Here is a 21,881-nt window from a genome sequence, read left to right on the forward strand (position 1 = left end):
TGATTCTTAATAACAACCTTAAAGATCTTGACTATATGTGTACAGTAACACTTCTAACATTGTGTTTTAAGATTGTGCATGACTATATGTACATGGCTATACCTGAATTATCAGCACACATCTTTTGTGATAATATACCCTTGCAACTTTATTAATATTGATATTTTGAATTTTCTTATATCCTTCCTCTGATGGGAATTTAACAGGGATTTTGTTCTGGTGAATAAGGTTGGGGTGAATTACAATGTAACAGCACTAGATACAGAATGATTCTCTCAGACACCAAGGCTAATAATTTTTAACAATATCCAAAAACATCATAGGAAAAGTTTGAACCATGCTGGCACGAGGGACGGACAGGCATGAAAGATTAATGTAATCTTGCATATAATGATGCACATTCTTACACACACAAAAAAAAAAAATCCATCTGCAGTGTCATGTCAGTCAGCAGAAATCTTTGATGGGTGGATACAGCTGGGCTGCCTCTTCTGGCAGGGATGCCCCAGAAAATGCTAAATGTGCTTGTGATACTCAGTGCCATCTGCAGTGTGCCCACTCATCCTGTCTCTACTGGCATTTTCAGTGCTGTATGGGCTATTAGTGACTGTGGCAACAGAGATGTGCTGTGACAGACTCGTTTCCTCTGAGGACCTGGGCTGTGGTCCTGTATGTCAGCCTCCTCCGGGGTTTGGGTTTCTCATCATTGGGTTGGCATTACTTTGTATTTTCACATCCAGCTCCTTTTTTTTTTTTTTTTTTTTTTTTTGAGTCTAGCATCTCCAGATACATGTTCTTCTGGTATGTAAATCTTACACTAACCTTTCAACTAATTTATTCATGTAAGGTTGCCAAAGTGATTTAACATTGACTGTTCAACGCCAGAAAATATGCTGTATTTTCAAAATACTCCCGTTCTCAACCTTCTGATCAAAAGGAAATGTGTCTTATTTAGGGAAAACTAAAAAGACATGCACCAAGATAAACTCACTAAATACTATTTGCTGGATATCCCTAAATGACTTACATAGTTGCACCAAATATACAGTCTTCTTTTACTTAAAACTATGAAAAAATGAATGTTTGATCCTCTTTCCTACGAGTCAAATATTCAAGAATAAATGCTGTTTTATGACCTGACCTTATGTTTTGAACATAATAGTTTGCTGAACCAAGCTTAAAAAGCATAGATTGCTAATAATTTTAAAGTTTTATAATGAATCGGGCTCTGTTTGTTCATATCCATATACTAATAGTTAATTCTAATATATCATGGCTACCCAAATCTAAGAATCTGCCATAGGGAATCACAAAAAGAAATTAAATTATAAGTATCCAAGAACCACAGTGTACTACCCTATACTTAACATGCATATATTTGTACTTAAAATACCTAGTGTTTGGCTTTTACCATGTCAATATAAAGATGGACATTGATAAAAGCTATTATATTCATCATGCAACATAGCAATGCTGTTGTCTTTTGCAAATTTACTGGTAGCTTAATAGTTATCCAACAGTATTTTGCTGTGATTGATTGCGGTGGACATTTTGTTACAGCAAATCTATTTTCTGAATGAATGAAAGATGTCGGCTTTAATTATCTCATAACTTATTGACTAAGTAGATATAGTATTGTTTTAGAGGTTTAGCATCTTATTATGAATGGATTGACACAAAGTTCTATATTGCCTTTTAAGGCAAGACTGTATGATTTTAGTTTTATCACCAGGCATGAAAACGAAGTCCTTATTCTAACTTCCATGCTAACTCTCATGGCTGGACACTTAAAACTGGAACATGGTTACTTTCTTGAGCCCTGTATGATCCTCTACTTTATTTTCAAGTTTTAGTACAGACTCTTCTTGGTCTTGTGGGACTATCAATTCTCAGCCAAAGGAAAACACTGCACCAGATACCCTGGGAAGCAACATGATATGTTTGGTTTGAAAGGGACCTGTGTGCTTAGACAGGACATCATTCCTATACCAGGGCTAAGTAAAGAACAGGTGTGCACCATAGCATCTATTCGTTGATCTCTTCTTCTTCATCATCTTCACAGGCCTCTTCCCATCTTTGACCATGGCATCCTAGTATTTCTGATGCTTGAACCCCAGGCCATGCTCTTGCCTGCAAACCAGTGCATGAATGCCTTGAGGTTGAACATGGTCAAGAACTGTTATAAGATGTTCTTGAATAGCACATTTGGATGCATGGTATTGTTGCCTGAACGTAGAGGATATCTTCAGATCCAAGGCAGGATGTCACATACAGTCACTTTGATGTTTTTGATGTTGTGGGAAATCCACTTGATAAAGTAATTGCTGTTCTTGTTTTGGATGGTCAGTATCTGCTTGTCCACCTCCTTCATGGATATGGGGTCCTGGAAGTAAATGACCATGGTCAGATAGTGGCCCTGGCATGGTTCTCAGATGGTCATATTCTTAGCATTATACATATGCTTCATGACTTGTGTGAGCACTGTCAGGGTCACTGTACTACTGACTGCCCAAGGCTGTGATGGGTGTGGAGCTTGGCATGAAGAAATGTAGGCACAATGGGAAGAGCACAATGTTCACTGCCAGCTTGCACCAGTTTGGTGTCAAGTTGGCCAGGGAAATGCAGCAAAGTGATACCACTCATGTGCCAGACACCAGGTGGTTGAGGTCCCGGTAGGTAGGCGTAGTCAGCTTGAGCATACAGAAGCAGATGTCTTAGACATTCATAATAGACATTGGAAACTTGTTTTGCAATGCATTGCTGGGCTGTGCTAAAATTGCTCACTGGCATTTGAACATTAGCAGCAAGGCAAATGAGATACAGAAATGATTTGCAGATGTAAGGGATTAATGTATATGATGAAAACATTACTTTGGGGAAGGGGAAAGATGTTTATGCAAGACTTGCTACCTGATAACTTTAAAAGATGGTATGTATATGATTGCAACATGCTGATGGGGAGGAAACAAGAAAAGACCAGTGAACCACTGAGGTCAGGAAAGGCAGTTAATCTTCATTTTCCCCAAAATCAAGAGAAAGTTTTAACACTTCCAAAGAAATATTATGACACATGAAGGGTAGTGTTACTATCAAAGGGAGCACTGAATTGTAGTTTAAAATAAGTAGTGCCTAGTGAGGCATAAGATTTAGAAGGTAAAACATGATTAAACAAAAGGGGCTGTAAAGGGGGAATAAATCTAGATGGCTACACTCTATAAGCATTGATTATCAAGGTAGGTAATTCCTTTGTAATTTCTTACCTGGAAGTGGACGGAAGGATAAATAGGCTACATTTGAAGCAATTTTTGGAAAGTATACATTAAAAAAAATATGACTGGGAAATTCATGCCAATGTGCGACTTAGTGTGGTCCAAAGTCCCAAGATACAAGTGTAAGACCATGGCCTCATTTTAAGCCTTTGCTTTGGATCTTGGTTATATAAAAGTTGTGATGACAGATGTGGATATGAAACCTGAACTTACTCACTAGTGGCATGAGATGTTCTGCTGGATGTGATATCTGTCATTGTCTTCTCTTGGTAACTATACCATTATGGAGATTTAGAAGGCCTTTACAGTAGGAAAAGGATTGTTCAAATGCAGAGTTTTCCCTTTACCCAAACATACTGATTTTTAATTTATTTCCCATGTAGAAATTATTTTGCACTGTGGTGTTAAAAGATACATAGAGCCTTTAGTTACTACACATTCTTAAACCAATTGTCCTGTTATGTGAACTAAGTATGTCCATTAATTTATTTTAATCCCATGGCATACTGATTTACTTTGGGTGTATAATAATTTTAAATTTCTATTAGAAGTCATTTATGTTCCAAATACTTTAAGTAGGTCATTTATTTTGATGGGTTCAGCTTTCCTAATAGAAGCTGGTGTGGTTGGAGTAATCATCTTAATTAAAAGGTAATTCTAATTCCCATTACTTAAATATATATGAACTATTGTAGAAACATGATTTCAGTAAATGCTTCAAGAGATCAAGTCTTTAACAAAAAATGTTCAGACAGGAAATGTCCCTCATTGAACCTGTATGAAGAATGACCATGGGTCTCTGAATCTGCTCCCATCAGTGCAGGGTGAAACCTCTCTGATAATGATTATGCTAGGCTCCAGTCTACGAGGATAGTAGATTATCATTAGGACTCATTTCATTGGCTTCTTTTTGTTTTTGCTGGTCATGTTTGGTTCTATCCTAGGTCTCTGGTCTATCCAGACTCTGTTCCTAGCCTTCCAGGCAGTGTCAGGCAAGGCCTCCCTCTCATGGTATGGGTCTCAAGTTGGTCCAGTCATTGATTGACCACTCCCACAAGTTCGGTGCCACTTTCTCTCCCAACACATCTTGAGACTCACAGACATACATTAGGTAGAGCTCTGGGAAGCCTGCAGGAGAGAGGAAGGATTGTAGGCACCAGAGGGACTAAGACACCATAAGAAAACAGCCCATAGGATTAACTAAACAGGGCTTGTGGGGGTTTGCAGAGACTGAACTAGGTCCTCTGCATTTTTGTTATGGTTGTGTAATTTGATGTTCTTGTGGGACTACTAACATCGGGAGCAGGGGCTGTCTCTGACTCTTTTGCAGGCTTTTGGGACCCTATTCCTCCTATTGGGGTTCCTCATCTAGCCTTAATATGAGGGGATGTGCATATTCTTTATTGTAACTTGTTATGCTCCATTTGGTTGAAATCCTTGGGAGGCCTGCCTTTTTCTGAAGGGAAAGGAAGAGGAGTGGCTCTAGGGGAGAGGAGGAAACAGAGGAAGGACTAAGAGGAGAGGAGGAATAGGAAACTGAGGTCAGGATGTAATATATGAGAGAAGAATAATAAAAAAGAAAGAATGATTGTGGGAATTTTTTTTTAAAGTTTATATAAAAGATTTAAGTATGGGATGTGATCCAATATGCCATTTCATTTTGATGAGTGGTGGGATCTCTGTTTCACAGCACTGGAGCTGTTGATTGGAAATGGTTAGTAAATTATTATGGCTTCTAGACAGGAGGGTTAGAAGCTGCAATCCAAAAAAAAAAAAAAAAACCCACAACCAAAAAATAAATAAATAAAATAAAAAAAATAATAAAAGCTTCAGTATAGCTTAGTCAGCACAGAGAAACAGTTTGGTAGATGATGTTTAAGAAATACCATTTCCTAAGATTTTAGAGTTTTTAAAAACGAGTTCCATATGCTTCCGTGAAGACACATTGTGACATATTTCGAAAGCCAAGAGAAACAGCAGATCAACACTCCATGACAGCTGGTGTCCCACTCCAGTGTGTTCTAGCAAACACTGTGGGATCCATGGCTAAAACTTGGGGAATGTTAGGCTACATATCACCCCTACTTCTGTGGTCTGAAAAAAAGTTAAGTAAGGGTGAAGAAGAGAGCGGTGACAGCTGTGCCGATGAAGCTGTGGCAGTTGCCTCCACTATAAGAGGAACACTGTTAAACCAACCTGTAGTATTTATGATATTGTTAGTACTACAGTAATCCTTGCTTATTCCTTTGTGTGTGTTTTGTATTTTCTTGATTGTACAGCATTATCCTCTTGTTCATAATACCATTAGATATATAAACTATAATGTAGATGTTGGTTGGCTAACTTTGACATTTTCTCAGATTGACTGTGGTATTTGTAATATGTATAGTTTTTTTTTTTTTTAAGCCAAACTCCGAGTCAGAAAACAATCTGACATTCAACATTTTAAAGATAATGTGGGTTGTGATAGAAGATATACAATCTGTCCCTTAAAAACCTTTGTTATTAATCATTTAGAAAAGGAAATAAATGTGCGCCCTGATTCTACTTTTCTAGAAAGAATGATTCTACTGAGGCCAATGGCAAAGTTAACTCACTCTGAGAACAGCAAGACTGGTCAGATGCAAAGGGGTCATTCAAGTAACTCTTCAGCATGTAGCAACTTACTGCGAAAGGATGAATTTCTTCTTTCCCTCTAATATCTCATTCCATGATGTTTTTATATTAAACACATTCATTGGGTTTATGTCATATACCTCTATGTAATCTTATCAGTTTGATTAGCTATTTTTCCTCTCTACTGTGACAAAATACCTGGACTTTTTAAAAATTTAGCTTCAGGAGGGAAGGGTTTGATTTGGCTCACAGTTTGAAGATGGTACGATCTTCACGGTGGGAAGACATGGCAGTTGTGTGTGATCTGTGGGTCATATTGTTTCCATAGTTACAAGCTGAAAGGAATGGATACTGATGCTCAGCCCACTTCGTCCTATTGTATTCAGTCTGGGAGGAGTCTATAGGATGGTGCTGTCTATAGTACAAGTCTTCCCTCTGCAGTTAAACCTTTCTAGAAATATACTCTTAGACTTAACCAGAAGTATGCATCCATGGCAATCGTAAGTACAGTCAGGTTGACAGTAAAGATTAACAGTCTAGTAGTTGTTGACACAAAGTGGTATATTCCTTTCTAATTCATTCATTTTCAAGTTCCTTTGGTATATTCATATACCTCAATGTTTCCCTTCACATTCTTTGGATTTCATATTGAATGGTAGTATAGATACTTACTAGTAGGTGGCCACAGAAAACTACTAAAGCTTTAACAGCTTTAGCTTCCTGATCTGTAAATTGAAGCTCTCAATATCTGTTGTCTGCAGCTATTGCTTAAATAATTCCCAAAGGGTGCTGAGAACAGTGCCCAATATGTATGCTGTCATATTCATTAACTTCTCTTCACTAGCAGTACTTATTTACTGTTACTCTATTGTTATAGTTATCATTTAGATTTGTTTCAAAAGATTTTCCTAACTTCTTTATTATGACAAAATTTCACAACTGATTTATTTACTTATCTGGCAGAATACTCATAGAAAGGCTATCTCTAACTCCAGCAATGACTTAGCAAACCTATGATGCTGTTATTTGTAGTTACGTGTTGCCATCCTATGTATGCAAGAGTCAAAGGTCTTTCCATCTAAATTATATTTTTGTGTGAGGGTGAAGAGTTTATAAGGCCCCTTTAGATCACACACAACATGCACATAGTCATGGATAAGGATTTTAACAAAGTTCATAAAGCACTGGGAAAGCTCATGGAAAGTTGTGAAACCAAACAGATAAAAGTTCAAAAACTTGGAGTGACAAGCTTTTGGATGTTAGCAAGCAAATTCTGGTTAGATGTGAATTTGAATGTTCACTGCTTAGTACCTTGTAATTCAACTGATTTTTGTCTCGTCTCTAGAGAAGTATGTAGGGTCTGGTTTTATGAAGTATTTGCTCCTGTGTAGTGCTGTGTCTTCTGAGCCATTGTCCCTTACTAAAGGCTTGAAGTTATTTTGACTGATCACATCTACTGCACAGTCACATACACTATGTGAGTAAGGTTAGGAAAATGTTTTAAACTCTAGACTTCATGAATGTGAACTAATTCTGCTTTATTCTGTGTTTCCAGTGTTGTCTGTGTTGGTGGAGATGGATCTGCCAGTGAAGCAGTCCATGCTCTGCTGCTCAGAGCTCAGAACACTGCTGGGGTAGAGATGGACTTCCTCCTGACTCCTGTCAGGGCACAGCTTCCCCTTGGGCTAACACCAGCAGGCAAGGAGTAGCTTCAGATTCATTAAACTGCTTCTTGTCATAGTTTGCTTTTTATCACTATGACAAAACACCATAACCAAAACCAAGCTGGGGAGAAAAGGGCTTGTTTATCTTATAGTTTACAGTCCAAGGCTTAGGGAAGCCAAGGCAAGAACTGAACCAGAGGCATGGAAGGGTGCTGTTTTTTTTTTAGCTTGTTCCACGTGACTTTCTCAGCTACATTTACAACTGGGTACCATCTTTCCAGTGTTAGCACCAACCACAGTGGGCTGCACACTCCAATTCATTCATTAATAAAGAAAATACCTCATATCCGAAAGACTTGCCTACAGGCCAATCTGATGTGGAGGCATTTTCTCAATCAAGATCCCTTATTTCAAGGCAATACTAGCTTGTGTCATGTTGATGAAAACAAACCTATACAACATTCTCTTCTGTAATTCCATTTCCTATATCCTAATAAGACTCCAATGCACAGACTTTGGTTCTGAAAAAGCCTCACTCATCGTCCACCATTTCCACAGGGAAATGTTAAACTTGGGGCAAGACATTTAATCTTTTGGAGCCTCATCTCCTTCAAGGTCTTCAGGTTCCTCATCTTTCCCCAAACATATCCCTAGTGCCTAAGCACAGGGAGTATGCAGTAACATTTAAATTGTGTGAATATATATACAGAACACCTAAAATATAGGCTCTACCATAATAAAAGCAAAGGCAAATCCTAGGAATTTGAGGAATAGAAAGGGGGCCTTAGATGGGAGATGATAGCATAAAGGTAGGCCAGTTGATGGACACTCTGCATACATGCCACAGAAATGGGTCTGAGATTGAGCTGAGAAGCAGTAGAAGGTTATGGGATGTTTCAGATCAGGGAAACCATCCAATAAGCCCTAGTCCAAGAGCATTCATTTTGATGCAGGGCACAGAATTATGTGTGCAGAAAGCAGGGGTCCAAGCAAGGGAAACAGCAAGACTATGTATGGTTCAGAAAAGAATACGTTATTTTGTATTTAATCCACACATTCTATTGAGCAATAATAGAGGAATTGGTTATTTTTTTTTTTTCATTTTAAAACGTTAGAGTTTCTGTCATTGTGCTAAAACACCATGATCAAAAGCAACCTGGGGAGGAAGTCTATTTCGGCTTACAGCTTGTAGTCTAGTATGAAGGGAAGTCAGGGCAGGATCTTGAGGCAGGAACCTGGAGGCAAAAAATGAAACAGAGACCATGGAAGAATGCTGCACACCAGCTTGTTCTTCATGGCTTGTTCAGGCTGCTTTGTTACAGCATCTAGACCACCTGTCCAGTGGTGACACTACACACAGTGACCTGGACCCTCTCATATCAATCAAAAAAAATTCCTACAGCCCAGTCTGGTTGGGCACTTTCTCAATTGATATTCCCTCTCTCCGAATGGCTCTGAATTATGTCAAGTTGATATAAAACTAACCAATAAAAATAACTTTATATAATTTGTTAAGAAAAAACAGGAAAATATATTTTTCTTATGAAAATAAAAAGTGTGTCTTTAAACATTTTTAATGTTCTATTTAATAACCATATCCATGCCACACATTTAGAATTGCTATTACAGAGGCAGTTCTATGTATGTGTTTAACGTGTGAGAGGGATTAGCTTTAGGGTTTTATTATTGTAAAGCACATTTTTGATTTTGCAAATATATACATTTTCAGTATATATCTGTAGGAAAATCATTAAAAAAAAACCAAAAAACCAGAACAGATCCAAATGTAAAATATAAAGTCTTTTCAAAGCCAATAATTTAAATGGGGAGAGAGATTAGACTATATCCTGACAATTTAAGGCACTTACAAAAACCAATAATGGCCTCAAAGAAGATAATAAAACAGCCTTGACTGAAAGAGGTGGGGGGGAGAAAGATGCAATTTGGACCATTGTTTCGTACCATTTTATTTTTGACCCTTCAGTGTCATTTCAGTAGCTCTGCCTGTAGCTGGTAGAAGCTTCCTGGCAGTTTATGTGCCCAGGCTGCTATTCTTCTCATTAGCACTTGGATCTCTGAGGTCATTCACTAACCACCATAGCTCAGAAATGGAAAGGGCATTTTCTAAGAAGTGTGCATTTGACACGAAGGGAGCTTGTTATAAAAATTGGTCATTATGCTTATGCCTATAATATGTAACCAATTTTTACAAATGCATAATGTTGAGGCATTGATGATTTTTCCTCTTAATTTCAAAGCATATTTATAATTTGAAAATATCCTGTTATTCAGTGGCTATTTCCAGGAATGGCGTTGCCATCTTTTGTTGTTGTTGTTGTTGTTGTGAAGGTACAGCAGGCTGCCAAACTCTGGTAGTTGGAAAGGAGTTGCAGCTTGCTAATTCTGTCTAATAGGAAGGGAAAGTCATGTGTGGGTTGTTTAATACTGGGATGCTATGCCTAGTCAGGTCTTTTGATGAAGAATGGGAACAAGAGCTAGGCAGGAAGTTTTCAAGCTGCCCAAGAGGAGACAGAGTCTGCCTTTGAAGCCATTTGCCTCCTGGAGAGAGACACCCAGAGGGGGAGTGTTTAGTAAATTACTCCACCGAGCCAACAGACTAAGCTGCTGAATTATCCTCAGACGCAAATGTATCAGCCTGTATTTGAACTGCTGGCCATTAGGAATTGTGTTTGTTGCTATGGGAACTGGTGCTAAGGAACTACACAGATAGAGTGATTAGAAGGGAATAGTGGGATAGTGAGAAAAGTCTGAGAGGATATAAAAATAAAAAAGCAATCCAGTTGTTTTAAAACAAGACTTAATCCACACACTGATGGCTCTGAATCATATATTCCTGTAGAGTTTGCATAAGTAAATTTCATGCTTTCCAATTAATTTGGGGAGAATAAAATATTGCCGAGGGACTGTTAATTTCTATGATATTTAAGGCAAAGAGCCGATGTGTAGGTGCTGCTTTCATGAGAATTTTAGATATGCTTGACTAGGAAGTCATTACATCACATTTATCTGCTTGGATGTAGGAGACATTAACAGCCTTATGAATATTCATGCTGTCTGGTTAATTAAGTTAATTGTTCTGCAGAAGTGCTTGCACTTCCAAGGACAATTTTTTCATTTATTTTTTCATTTATTTATTCATTTATTTATTGGTTCTGTGGGTGCTGCCTAGTATTTATCAGGCAGGGTTTCACTTTCTCTTTCCTGAACTGCTGCCCCACCCCCCCCCAACACCTCACCCAGCTCTTTGTTTTTAGCACATTTCAGAAGGTGTGGGGGAGGGGCTGGTGGGCAAAGTTACTGGTAGTGTTCAGAAAAATAAATCCTCCTGTTAATTAAAATGTTTAACTTCTGCTATTTATGTGAGCAGTGTAGTGTTCTTTATTGTGGACATCTTTTCGAATTGTGTACAATTTCCTGGAGGGGAAAAAGTACTCTCAGTAACTTTATGTTGTCAAATGCACTTTTTCATGAACTTCTCTGTTTTTATCAGAGTGCTAAAGAAACTCACAATCAAAGATTAAGGTAATGCATTAATGAGTAGATGAAGAATAATTTCTGACGTTTGGCCATGCTTCCTGTGACAACTAAATTGTGTTGGAGGACAGTGGCACAACTTGACAGGTCATGAAGCAAAGTGACTTCTAGCATTTCATCCAGATATTGCTTGAGTATTCATCGCACTTCAAGTTCATGGGGGAATCTTCACTTTCTTGAGTCATAATGTGTGTCCTTAACTATTGTGCGTAGCAGAATTACACTATGTATCTTAAAGCCTTTCTGGAAGAATGCTTGTACAGTCTTCCTCAACACCAGGAATGGAGGAAATGATGGAGGGAATGCTGCAGTTGATAATACTAAAGACCCCTCCCCACCACCAAGTATGTGTCCTCTCCAAAGCCTTTAATGTAAATCGGATGCAGTAAGAAATGATTTGTTTTTCTTTGGAACATTCCAGATTGTTCATGAATCATGTGAACAACACCCAGAGAGTAAGCTCCAAAAGTTCATGGAGAGTTCTAGTCAAAGGTCCCCAGAATGAAGGTTTCTAGACTACATGTTTACAGACCAAGAGTATAAAACTCACGCTGAGCATTTGTTAAGACACTTAATCTGGGTCTGCTGTGTGTGCTGACACATACATATTCAATTCATATCACAAGTTGGAGGTGAACCCTAGGAACCAGGTGATGTTGCTACTGTTTATTCATAGACTACACCTCTTTAAAATTCACCTGGGCATCTTAAAAACTGCAGAGTGATTAATTATATCTAAATTTGTCCCTGAGAAATGTTTTTTTTTTAAGTAAATTTATTTCTATCATAGTTGACTTGTGGCTTTTCCTCACTTATTTCTAAATTGACTAAAAGCTGCCCATGGTTACATGTACACCATGTTTTGGAATATATAGACATTATAAAATAACTAAATTGAACTAATTACCATATTCACTCTCCAACATATTTATAATTTTCTTATGTATGAGAAAATGAATTCTACTCTTAGCAGTTTTCAAGTATGTTACACATTAATTGTAGTTACCATATTTTACAAATTGAATTCTCTATATTCTCTTTAACATGGATTTGCCTTGATACTTCCCATTTCTCCACCACTGTTACCTACTCCCTTATTCTATGAGTTCAGTTTTTTAAATTTTTTTTCTTTTTTTTCTAGACACCACATATAAATGCAATTTTTGCAGTGTTTGTTTCTCCATATCTTGTCTTATTTTACTTGACGTAATACCCACAAACTTGTTCACACTGTCAAAAAAGCACCAGGTTATCTTCTTTTATAAGGTTGCATTCTATTATAAATACATACCACATCTTTCTTTATGCATTCATATATTGGGCATGTTGTGCCCAAATTCTGAACCCCCAAATCAACAAAACACCCAATCAGTTGCAAAAACAAAGTCTTTAATCAACAAGTTAACTGTGTTAACTCGGTCCTCCATCTGTCTGACACAACAGATGAAGCAAGAAAGACCAGAGGGACCATGGGGCAGGGAATATATTGGGGTAGAGCAGACGCAGTGACCAGGGGTCTACTAGTTGCATAGCCAGTCTCAGTATTGGTGCACTTCTAGGCTTGGGTGGTCTGTCCTGCGTTGATTGGTCAACTGCAGCTGCAGGAATGTTGCTATTCCTGGAGGCTATGCTGCATTTCACTGTTACTATAAAGCACTTCCAGAGCCCACCAGTTAATTTTTGATTGGTTCCTTGCCACATGGAAGATCTCTGGCTTACTAGTGACTAGGACAAGGTTAGGCAAGGTCAGGGGCAGACTTTGAAGACTCCCCATGGAATCTGCTCCCTAAGGAGCAAAAAGGGGATGGGATGGGGGTTTGTTGGGACCCAGGGAAGGACAGGAGGGTGTGGAAACTGGGATTGACATGTAAAACAAGCTTGTTTCAAATTTAAATTAAAAAGTTAAAAAAAAAACTAAACCAAAGGGGGGGGGAGATTATGGGATATATCAGTAATTCGCATGGCATCATTGTTCAAGGGTCAAGCTATTCAACTCTATATCATTCCAACTTTAGTATATGTTACCAAAAGACACATTATTGGGGTTTAAATTTTGATTTCTATGACTAGTGATGGTCAGTATTTATTGATGTGCTCAATGGCTGTTTGTATGTCTTTTTTTAGTGAAATTACTAGTCATAATATTTACTCATTTTCTTTTAAATCAAATGATCTGTCAAGTTAAAAGAGACCTTTGAGTTCATTGCATGTAGTCAGTGTACTGTATAATCACATTTTGGTTAAAGACAGGCTTTATATATAGTAATGGTTCTATACATTCATAATGAAGCTGAAGAGTTTTTGTCACTTAGTAAACATATAGTGAGATTAGGACACTTCAGAAGAAGCAAAAGAATTCCCGAGAAAACTCAGAGCTTTGGAGAAATTTTTGAAAACATAGACCACCCCCTCAACAGCAAATAGTTTGTACAACAGGCAGGAATCTTTGTGGTATATTTTATGTGGATAAGTAAATCTACGATGACATAAAACAAACATCCACCAATGGCTTCCCCATGTGTTTTCATATTCTGTTGGTCATCTCCAGTTCCTTTGAGATCTTCTTGAAACGTGCAGACGTTTTTTAGTGAGGCATAATCCTATGTGTACATGTTTGCTTTGGCACCTATGCTTTTGGGATTTGAACACATCATGGAGCTCTTCCCCTCTGCCACTGGAGGTCTGACAGTGTCTAATCCATCGTCAGTTGGGTTTGTGTACAAGTTATGTGAAAGTCTAATTTAATTCTCTTGCGTGTGGACATCCAGTCTCCAGTTTTAGTGACTATAACTTCATTTTGTTGTTTTGTTTTTGTATATTTGTGGAATATCAGTTCACCATTAAGTGCTGGAGTTTTCCATTTGAGGTCTTGGTATTCTATTCTGTTGATGTATATACCAGTTTTTAATATTAGCAGCATGTTGTTTCAATGTTTTTTAGTGGATTTTGAAGTTAGGGTACTTTCTGCCTCCATCAGGTCATTCTTCTCTGACTTGGAGTCTTGTCCTTCCTTCCTTCCTTCCTTCCTTTCTTTTTTCTTTCTTTCTTTCTTTCTTTCTTTCTTTCTTTCTTTCTTTCTTTCTTCCTTTCTCTCTTTCTTCCTTTCTTTTAAAGAGTATTTTTTGTTTCTATTAGAAACTATGTAAATTTTCATAGAGATTGCTTTGGATCCATTGGTAGGGTCTTTTTAGGATAGTGTGGATATGTTAGCAGGGATAATTCTCCTGGTTTGTGAACGCAAGATAGCTATGCATTTATTTTTGACATTTTCAGTCTCCCATTGATGTTTATAGTTTTAAGCTTATAAAACCATTATTTTTTTCAGGGAAATTTTCTAAGTATCTTTGGTATTATTTGTAAATGGCTTTGTTGTCATGATTTGTTTATGACAGCTTGCTGTAAGTAAATAAGAACACTACATGTATATATTAATTCTGTATCCTGCAATTTTATTGAAATCTTTGGGGTTTTCAAAATGATCCTGAAATTTCACCAGTGACAATTTAACACTTTTCCAATTTCTTTATCTAGTCTCTTGACTAACTGCTCTAACCAAAAGTCTTAGGATGGTTGAAGAGAATGGGTGAGGTTGATATCTGTGTGCTGTTCCTTCCCAATAAGTACTGTTTAGTAAACAATCAGGTTGCCATATTTAAAGTAATTAGAGTCAGAACATAGCGTGTTTCTGGTGATTCAGTCAGAATGACTTCAGCAGTTAGTAAAGCTAATTGGTGGTGAGCTTTGGTGGTGTTGCATTGTTATAGCTAGAGTTTTGGTTTAATTATCATTAGTAATTATCATTATTAATTAATTTATCATTAGTAATTAAAGTGTGCTTATTGTTTAATGCTTACTTATTTCAATGGCATCTTAGTTGACAGTAGTAGTGTCTGAGTGTTTGAGCTTCTGCAGCTGAACACCAAAGGAAAGTTGCAGGCAATACAACTGAAGAATTTGCTCATAGTCACAGAAATGCTCCTGTCTAACCAAACACAGGGAACGAGCCTTTGCCTTGGTGACTGGTATACAACAAACACATTCTTTCACAGCTCCTACCAAAAGCTGACTCCTACCTGCTGCCCAAGTCATTCTCTTCCCTTTGAAATCAGGCCTGTATGATTTTGGTCACATATAAACATCACAAGGCCTTCACTAGGGATATTTACCTTTCAGTGAGAAGATGGAGGAATCCTAGAGTATTTTGAATTATCCCAATGATTGTGTAAGTGGGAATATATATTTGTATACACAATTTTAGGTGGCAATAACCAAGTTAAATATTTTCTTCACATAGGACAGTTTTTCTCTCAGATATAGGAAGGAAATCCATTTGAAGTGAGAGTTTACCTCTAAAATTTACAGAATGTATTTTGAACATGCCTTTCAGAGTTTAAAGTGATAATATATTTTTCATTATTGACTGAATTTTTCTTATTATATATCTATGCATTTGTCTTTACCCAGTACAGATATTCTTCTACTATTAGTGCCAATTGTTGTATAGAAGCTAAAGTCTTATTCACTAAAGTTTAATGGAGTAATCTTCTAAATAGTTGTGGTTTTGAGGGAATAATATAAGTATCATGATCAAAATAGCTATTAGTCAATAAACTTTTCTCAGATTTCTGGTACCAGAGAGGGTACCAGAGGGTACATATGTTAGGAAACATTGTACAACTGCGCTGATACATCCAATACAATTTTGTAATATGTGTGGTATTTTCTAGCTTTAACTTTCTTTTCATTTATTCTTTGCGTCTTTCACATCTTATCTCTACATCATGTCTCCAAATCTTACCTATTTCTCTTCCCTCTTAAATTAATAAAATTTAAGAGGAGAAAGCAGGGGATGGTGTAGAACTTCCATTTTGTCATGGAAGTTGCAATGTGACACAGTGAGTCACACAGGACCAATACCCCCACCCCATGTTCCAGAAGATAACAGGCAGGGATGGATGTTGGGATGGGCTAACATATAACCCTGGTTCTAGGCCTAGGTAGTTACAGGGTTGGTTAGCTTGCCAGTTCTCCCATTTTCACTAGGGTGAACTCTTCTACATTGCTCTGCTGGTTTACCCCTTGCAGTGATGAGCAAGTGACAGGGCCATTTCTCCTGCTTGCATTTCCTCAGGGTCAGTTCTCACACACTTATATCTTTAGGGCCAGCTCTGCTGTGTTGCCCAGGTAAGGTGTGGGGGGGGGGCGCTTTCCAAGTGGTGCAGGAACAGCTCTGTTGCTCTTATGACCTCAGGGCCAGCTCTTACCTGCCTCAGGCATTGATAGAAAGGATTGGGGGGTGGGAGCATCTTTAATCCACCTATGCTGCCACAAGACAGATGAGTAATGGGGACAGCTCTCGCATGTTCATCACTTTGGGGTTGGTTTACCTCCATCTCCTCCAACAGGGTTGATTCTATTATGCTGACCAGGCGAGATGCAGGGCCTGCTCTCCTAAGTGTTGCAGCTGGTGGGGAGTAGGGGAAGCCCTCCTGCTCCTACAACTTCAGGCCCAGCTCCCCTACCTGCCTCAGGCATTGATGGTCCAGGAGGAGGCATCTCTCCCCAACCCATGCCACCATATGACAGATGAAGGGTAGGGTTAGGTCTCCTTCGCTCAGTCCTTGAGGTTGGCTCACCTGTGCCCTCATCAACAGGGTCAGCTCCACTGTGCTGCCCAGACAAGGTTCAGGGCCCACTTTCCCCTGTGTTGCATCTGGTAAAGGGGTCAGCTCGTCTTCCAGCTGGAGACAGTATAGGCAAGATGTGAGGGCATCTTTCCCTCATCCCTACTGCCATACTGCTTTGAGTTACTGGCTATGTCCATACCAGGCCCTTGGGGCTGGCTCACCCACAACCATGTCTACAGGGTCAACTCTACTGTGGTGTTTATGCGAGTCAGAGACCTATTCTCCCAAGTGCTGCAATGGGTGAGGAGTTGAATCAGGTAGTCCACCTGCTGCAAGTGTCCAGGGGTGAGGGGAGGAGTTTTCTGACTTTTAATGAAGGTTGACAGTTCTGCAAACATTTGACATGTATATGTGCTGTGGATGGAAAGTTGTATTGCTAGTGTTTTTTATCAACTCTTCTGTCATAAACTTCTACTAATTTTTATCTGAACATTACGTGATGGTGGGCTATGTGTAATGTGAGCATGCATTCATTTGAAACCACACTCTACTGACAATATGTAATTTTCACCTTGTTTTGGCAATACAACAAATGTATTGGCACATTCTCTTTGTGGAATTCTTCACGTTGTGACTGCAACTATGCACATTATAATGGGTAAGAATTCTTAGAGGGGTCCAGGTGGAATAAGGAAGTATTTATTCATATAAGTAACCATTGTATTTCTGTCAGTCTTATCTGGGAATAGTAAGTTTGCCATCTCTAAGCATAGGAATGTTTGACTAAAGCTCAAAGACAAGCCATCTTGTAGCTAAATTGCCTTTCATTTCAACTACTTCCTTTGAAAAAAGCAATAAATGAAGTTTCACTATAATTTTAATGGAACATTATCAAAATGATGTTCAAAATCACAATTTTAAAACACAATAGAAAAAGTCCATGCATACCGTTTGCAATCTGCTCTATTGTTTGATTGCACCAAGACTTCAAGATTGAGATCATATTCTCACAAGAGGAAAATGACCAGGGTGCACCTGTAGGCCATAAATTATTCCATGTGAGAACATTCAAGTTCAGATAAATGCAATGCAAAGCTGATATTAACTGTGTTTTCTTGGTACATCTACTTCTGCATCACATGATTAATCTCATTTGATGTGAAATAGATAAAGATTTACTACTTTGAGCTTCTTTGTTCATCACCTGTAAAAGTTAACAGTGGCATTTACAGTTGTTGTAGTAAAGATAGGTGAAGAGAAAGCAAGGTTAGTGGCTGTATTATATGGTTCCTGACAATGTTCCACAAGTAAATAAACACTTTTCTGATGTCTGCTGTTTCAGCCACTCACTGATGTACTGAATACACCATGTCTGGCTTTGGTGAAAGCCTTTGTCCCTGACAGAGAAATACCAATGGATGTCCCTAGTCAGCAGAGAGACTTTGCTGTCTGTAGTCGAAGCATTGGCCAAACTTCAGTAATTGTCTTTTTTTGAGCCAGAGATTCTGTATCCCAACATCAACGACTATTAATTATGAATTTTATTATTTAGGCCAGAGGATTGCAAAATATCATTTCTACCAGCTGGGTGCTCTCAGGATGAACAAGAAAGGTAAATAAAGGCTCTGTGTAATGTTGATATCTTTATTCATTTTTATCTTTAATAAAATATGTACATGCGATTTGCCTGAATCTATGTACCATATACATGTCTCATGCCCACAGAGGCATGATGAGGGCATCAGATCCCCTGAAACTGGAGTTACAGATAACTGTAGGAACTGAATGTGGGTTCTCTACAAGAGCAGTCCATGTTCTTAACCAGTGCATCACTTTATTTTTCTCTAAAGAACAAGCTACATTGACATAAGCAGTTAATTAGATTTGTTCTTCTTGGCTATTTTCTCAAATACTAATGAAGAGTATAGAATCATACACTTCTACATCTTCTAGTAAACATGGAGTTTAACCTTCTGTCTTTAGAAGCAACCATCCTTCCAGATTGATAGTCAGATAGCCAGTCATCCACTTATCTACCCATTTAACTCTTACTTGACTATCTGCCATGATCTAGACTTTGGATAAAAAACAAATGCCTCAAACACACAGTTTTGGTCCTTATGAAAATTTTTGGAGTACATGGAATTTAAATATTAAAGCAACATTGAGGAAGAATTTCATTGTCCCTTATAATACATTTATACTTTAAGTGATACTCTATTAAGGAATATTTTTTTTCTTGCAATTATGGATTCTCTATTTGCCTCATGTCTAGTAGATGATAACCTTGCATATGTATGAATTATTTTTCTATTACTTCTAGAAAAGCAAAGCAATCTCCAGAATCTGGTCAGTCAGAAAAAAAAATGTGCTAGGAGCCCTACACAGTAGTAATAACTGGGAAGAGAAAGTAATCAGCCACTTCCATTTTCTTTAGAACGTGGTGGTCAACAGCAAACCATCAAAGGGCAGTTCTTGAACATCAGTATCATGACAATCCCTGTCTGTGTTTACTGGCACCCAGGGGCTTCATACCTGACACCAAGCAAGCATTTTGAGGACTGGTAATGCTTACATTTTATAAATAATTTTCTAAGCTAGGAACATCTTAAGCACATATTCTTTGATAAAAGTACAGAGACTAAATGTCAGTGAATGGAGTGTTCAGCTACCAATGGGATATCCATATCATCATCCTGGCTCCCACCAGAACTCAAGGACCATTATGGAAGAGGAATGGAAAGATTGTAAGAGCCAGAGGTCAGAGGGAGATGATAGTGAAATAGTGTCTTATGGACATACTGTACAGATGCATCCGTCAACTCAACAGTAGCTGTGGCTGCCTGAACAAAATCTGCATAAGGTCTATCCAGTCAGCATTCTAGCATAGTACAGGGGGTGGTTCGTGAACCCCAACCCCTTGCTGATGAACTATTAACTGTTGATGGCTTCTGAGAGGGAGAGTCAGTGTTCTTTAGGGATGTGGCTATGGGTAGGTTGATCAAGCTTCAGTGGATGGCCCTGTATTCATGAGTTGAGCAATACAAATTAGACTCAGTGTATTATTGGGGGATGAAAGATAACACGAAGTTGGGAAAAGTGAGAATGTAGGAAGTGGATCTGGAAGACATTAAGAGGTGGGGGTTAATATTATCAAAATATATTATGTGCACTTCTCAAAGAATCGATAAAGTATTACTTTTTGAAAGAATGAGAATTATGGGTAAAAATGTAGTTTATATTTGAACAATATTAAATCTTCCTAAAGGATTTGTTCACATGATAGATTATAAATTATGATAGATTGTAGAAATCTACCATAAAATCACTGGCATTTTACTAACCCTCTGACTAAGGTATTCCTTGGGTCTCATAGACATAACTTAAATGTTGATGTTTTTGTGGATGTTTCTGCTCTCTAATTTTAATATAAGCATATGAGAACTGGAGACGGCTCAGCAGTTACAAGCATGTGCTTCTCTGGAAGGGGATCTGGGTTAGGTTTATGCTTTCAATCAGAGAAACTATGGTACGTAGAAATCTCTTGGCAGAGAAGCAATGTATATCCTCACAGAATTGCAGGTGCTAATTGTTTTGCACATTCTTTTAAGCAACTGTCCATTTTTAATCTTAAAGTAGTTCCTTTCCAAATACAAAATGTAGAACAAAGGGGAAGGGATAGTATTTATAAAATCACACAACTAAGAAAAATGAAATGTAAAGACAATGCCATGAACATTCTGATGCTGTTTAATTTCAGAAGGAAGAGACAGCACGGTGGATAGTAGGAGTATTGCACCCTACTTAACCCAGCAGATAAGAGCTTTGCTGCTAGTAATACTCTTGGTTGCCACTGTGTACCTTCCATTGGGAATGGTTCATCCTTACATAGAATGACTAAACAATGAGGTGACCTCTATGGTTCCTCACAGGCCTATCTGAGCCTCTGTAGATTTAAGGGCTCCTTTCAATGTCATTGTTATTCTTGAGACAACTTTGTGTTTGCATTGAAATCAAGCATGAAATTATTTGCATCTGTTTTTGCAAAATGCCTTCTAAAGCTAATGCATTTGTGTGTGTATGGGGGGGGCTATGTTGGCACTAGATAACACCTTTAGGTTTCTAGTCTTTCTTATTGGATCAAAGTGTTATATAAGATTAAAATGTTCTGTTGTTTAGTTGAACATATGTGATAGCTATTGTCTACTCCATCTCCTCTACCCAGGGCATTTTGATTTATTTTTGTCTTCTATGTCACATAGACCTTATGCCCATAAATAAACATTTTAACCACAGTTTGGATTTTAGAAAAACATCTAGCTGTGGGTTACCCCAGACAATTTACCAATGTACACTATGCCACAATACACTTTTTAAAAAGCATACATAGTTTCATGTTTAGAGTCCTTAAATACTTGTGGTGGATTTAAATTAATTCTTGATGTGATTAAGGTGTGTGAAGGTTTGATTTTTGAAGAGCCCTGAAGTCACATTGTGCTGAGAAGAAACCCCAGGGATTAATAAAACTAATTTGAAATGCTCCCTCACTTCAACAAGAGTGCAGCAAAATGTGGTTTAAAAATTTTAGGCCAGTTCAACATGGTGATTTTTTTGATATAGGTCTGTATTCTCTAGTGAGCATTATACTTGTTAGCCAAAATGATGTGAGGTGGTTTCAGACAGTCTGTTGATAAAATTCTTGATTCTCAAATGCAGATGTTTAATTTCAGGTTGAATAAATGGAAGCATGGCTCTCGTAGTTGTTCTGAACACCACTTGACAAGAATTTGTAAAGCATCTGAAAAGGTACTCCAGCATAAAGAATCAGGCACAGTCAATTCTTGTCACTTCTTTCCAAGACTACTAATCATGGAGAAAAATATGCTTCAGAAATTGACATCAAGTCTTGCCTCATGAAAAGCCTGTATTTTCTTCTGCCTACATTAATCTTTTTCCCCTCACCCTTTCATTCAAAACTTGAAATGTGTGTGCCAGCATTAACATACATTTGCTTCTTTTGACATATGGGCTATGCTTTTTTTCCTTGTACAAAGAAGAACCAAAATTCTAGTATTACATTGAAAAGTGGAGGAAGTTAGGGGTACAATTACACATGCACAAGCTGTTCTTTAGAGTGAAAAGTAGTGAAA

The 21,881-nt window shown here is 37.9% G+C and overlaps 1 protein-coding gene and 1 non-coding gene across 2 annotated transcripts in view; one reads left to right on the top strand and one right to left on the bottom strand.

Annotated features, from left to right (window-relative positions):
* Cerkl (ceramide kinase like) overlaps positions 1-21,881 on the top strand; it is a 98,527-nt gene that overhangs the window by 70,562 nt on the left and 6,084 nt on the right. The window contains 11 exon segments of the mRNA XM_051183838.1: positions 539-669; positions 2,732-2,808; positions 7,441-7,584; positions 17,316-17,389; positions 17,716-17,768; positions 18,120-18,208; positions 18,284-18,343; positions 19,055-19,080; positions 19,169-19,225; positions 19,228-19,282; positions 21,469-21,559. Of these exon segments, the coding sequence (XP_051039795.1) occupies positions 539-669; positions 2,732-2,808; positions 7,441-7,584; positions 17,316-17,389; positions 17,716-17,768; positions 18,120-18,208; positions 18,284-18,343; positions 19,055-19,080; positions 19,169-19,225; positions 19,228-19,282; positions 21,469-21,559 (857 nt within the window).
* Positions 13,037-13,139, bottom strand: LOC127222902 (U6 spliceosomal RNA). Its single transcript, XR_007834584.1, has one exon. It is a non-coding gene; the product is annotated as a U6 spliceosomal RNA (small nuclear RNA).

The sequence above is a fragment of the Phodopus roborovskii genome, unplaced genomic scaffold (genome assembly GCF_943737965.1).
Source record: "Phodopus roborovskii unplaced genomic scaffold, PHOROB, whole genome shotgun sequence".
Classification (NCBI taxonomy): domain Eukaryota; kingdom Metazoa; phylum Chordata; class Mammalia; order Rodentia; family Cricetidae; genus Phodopus; species Phodopus roborovskii.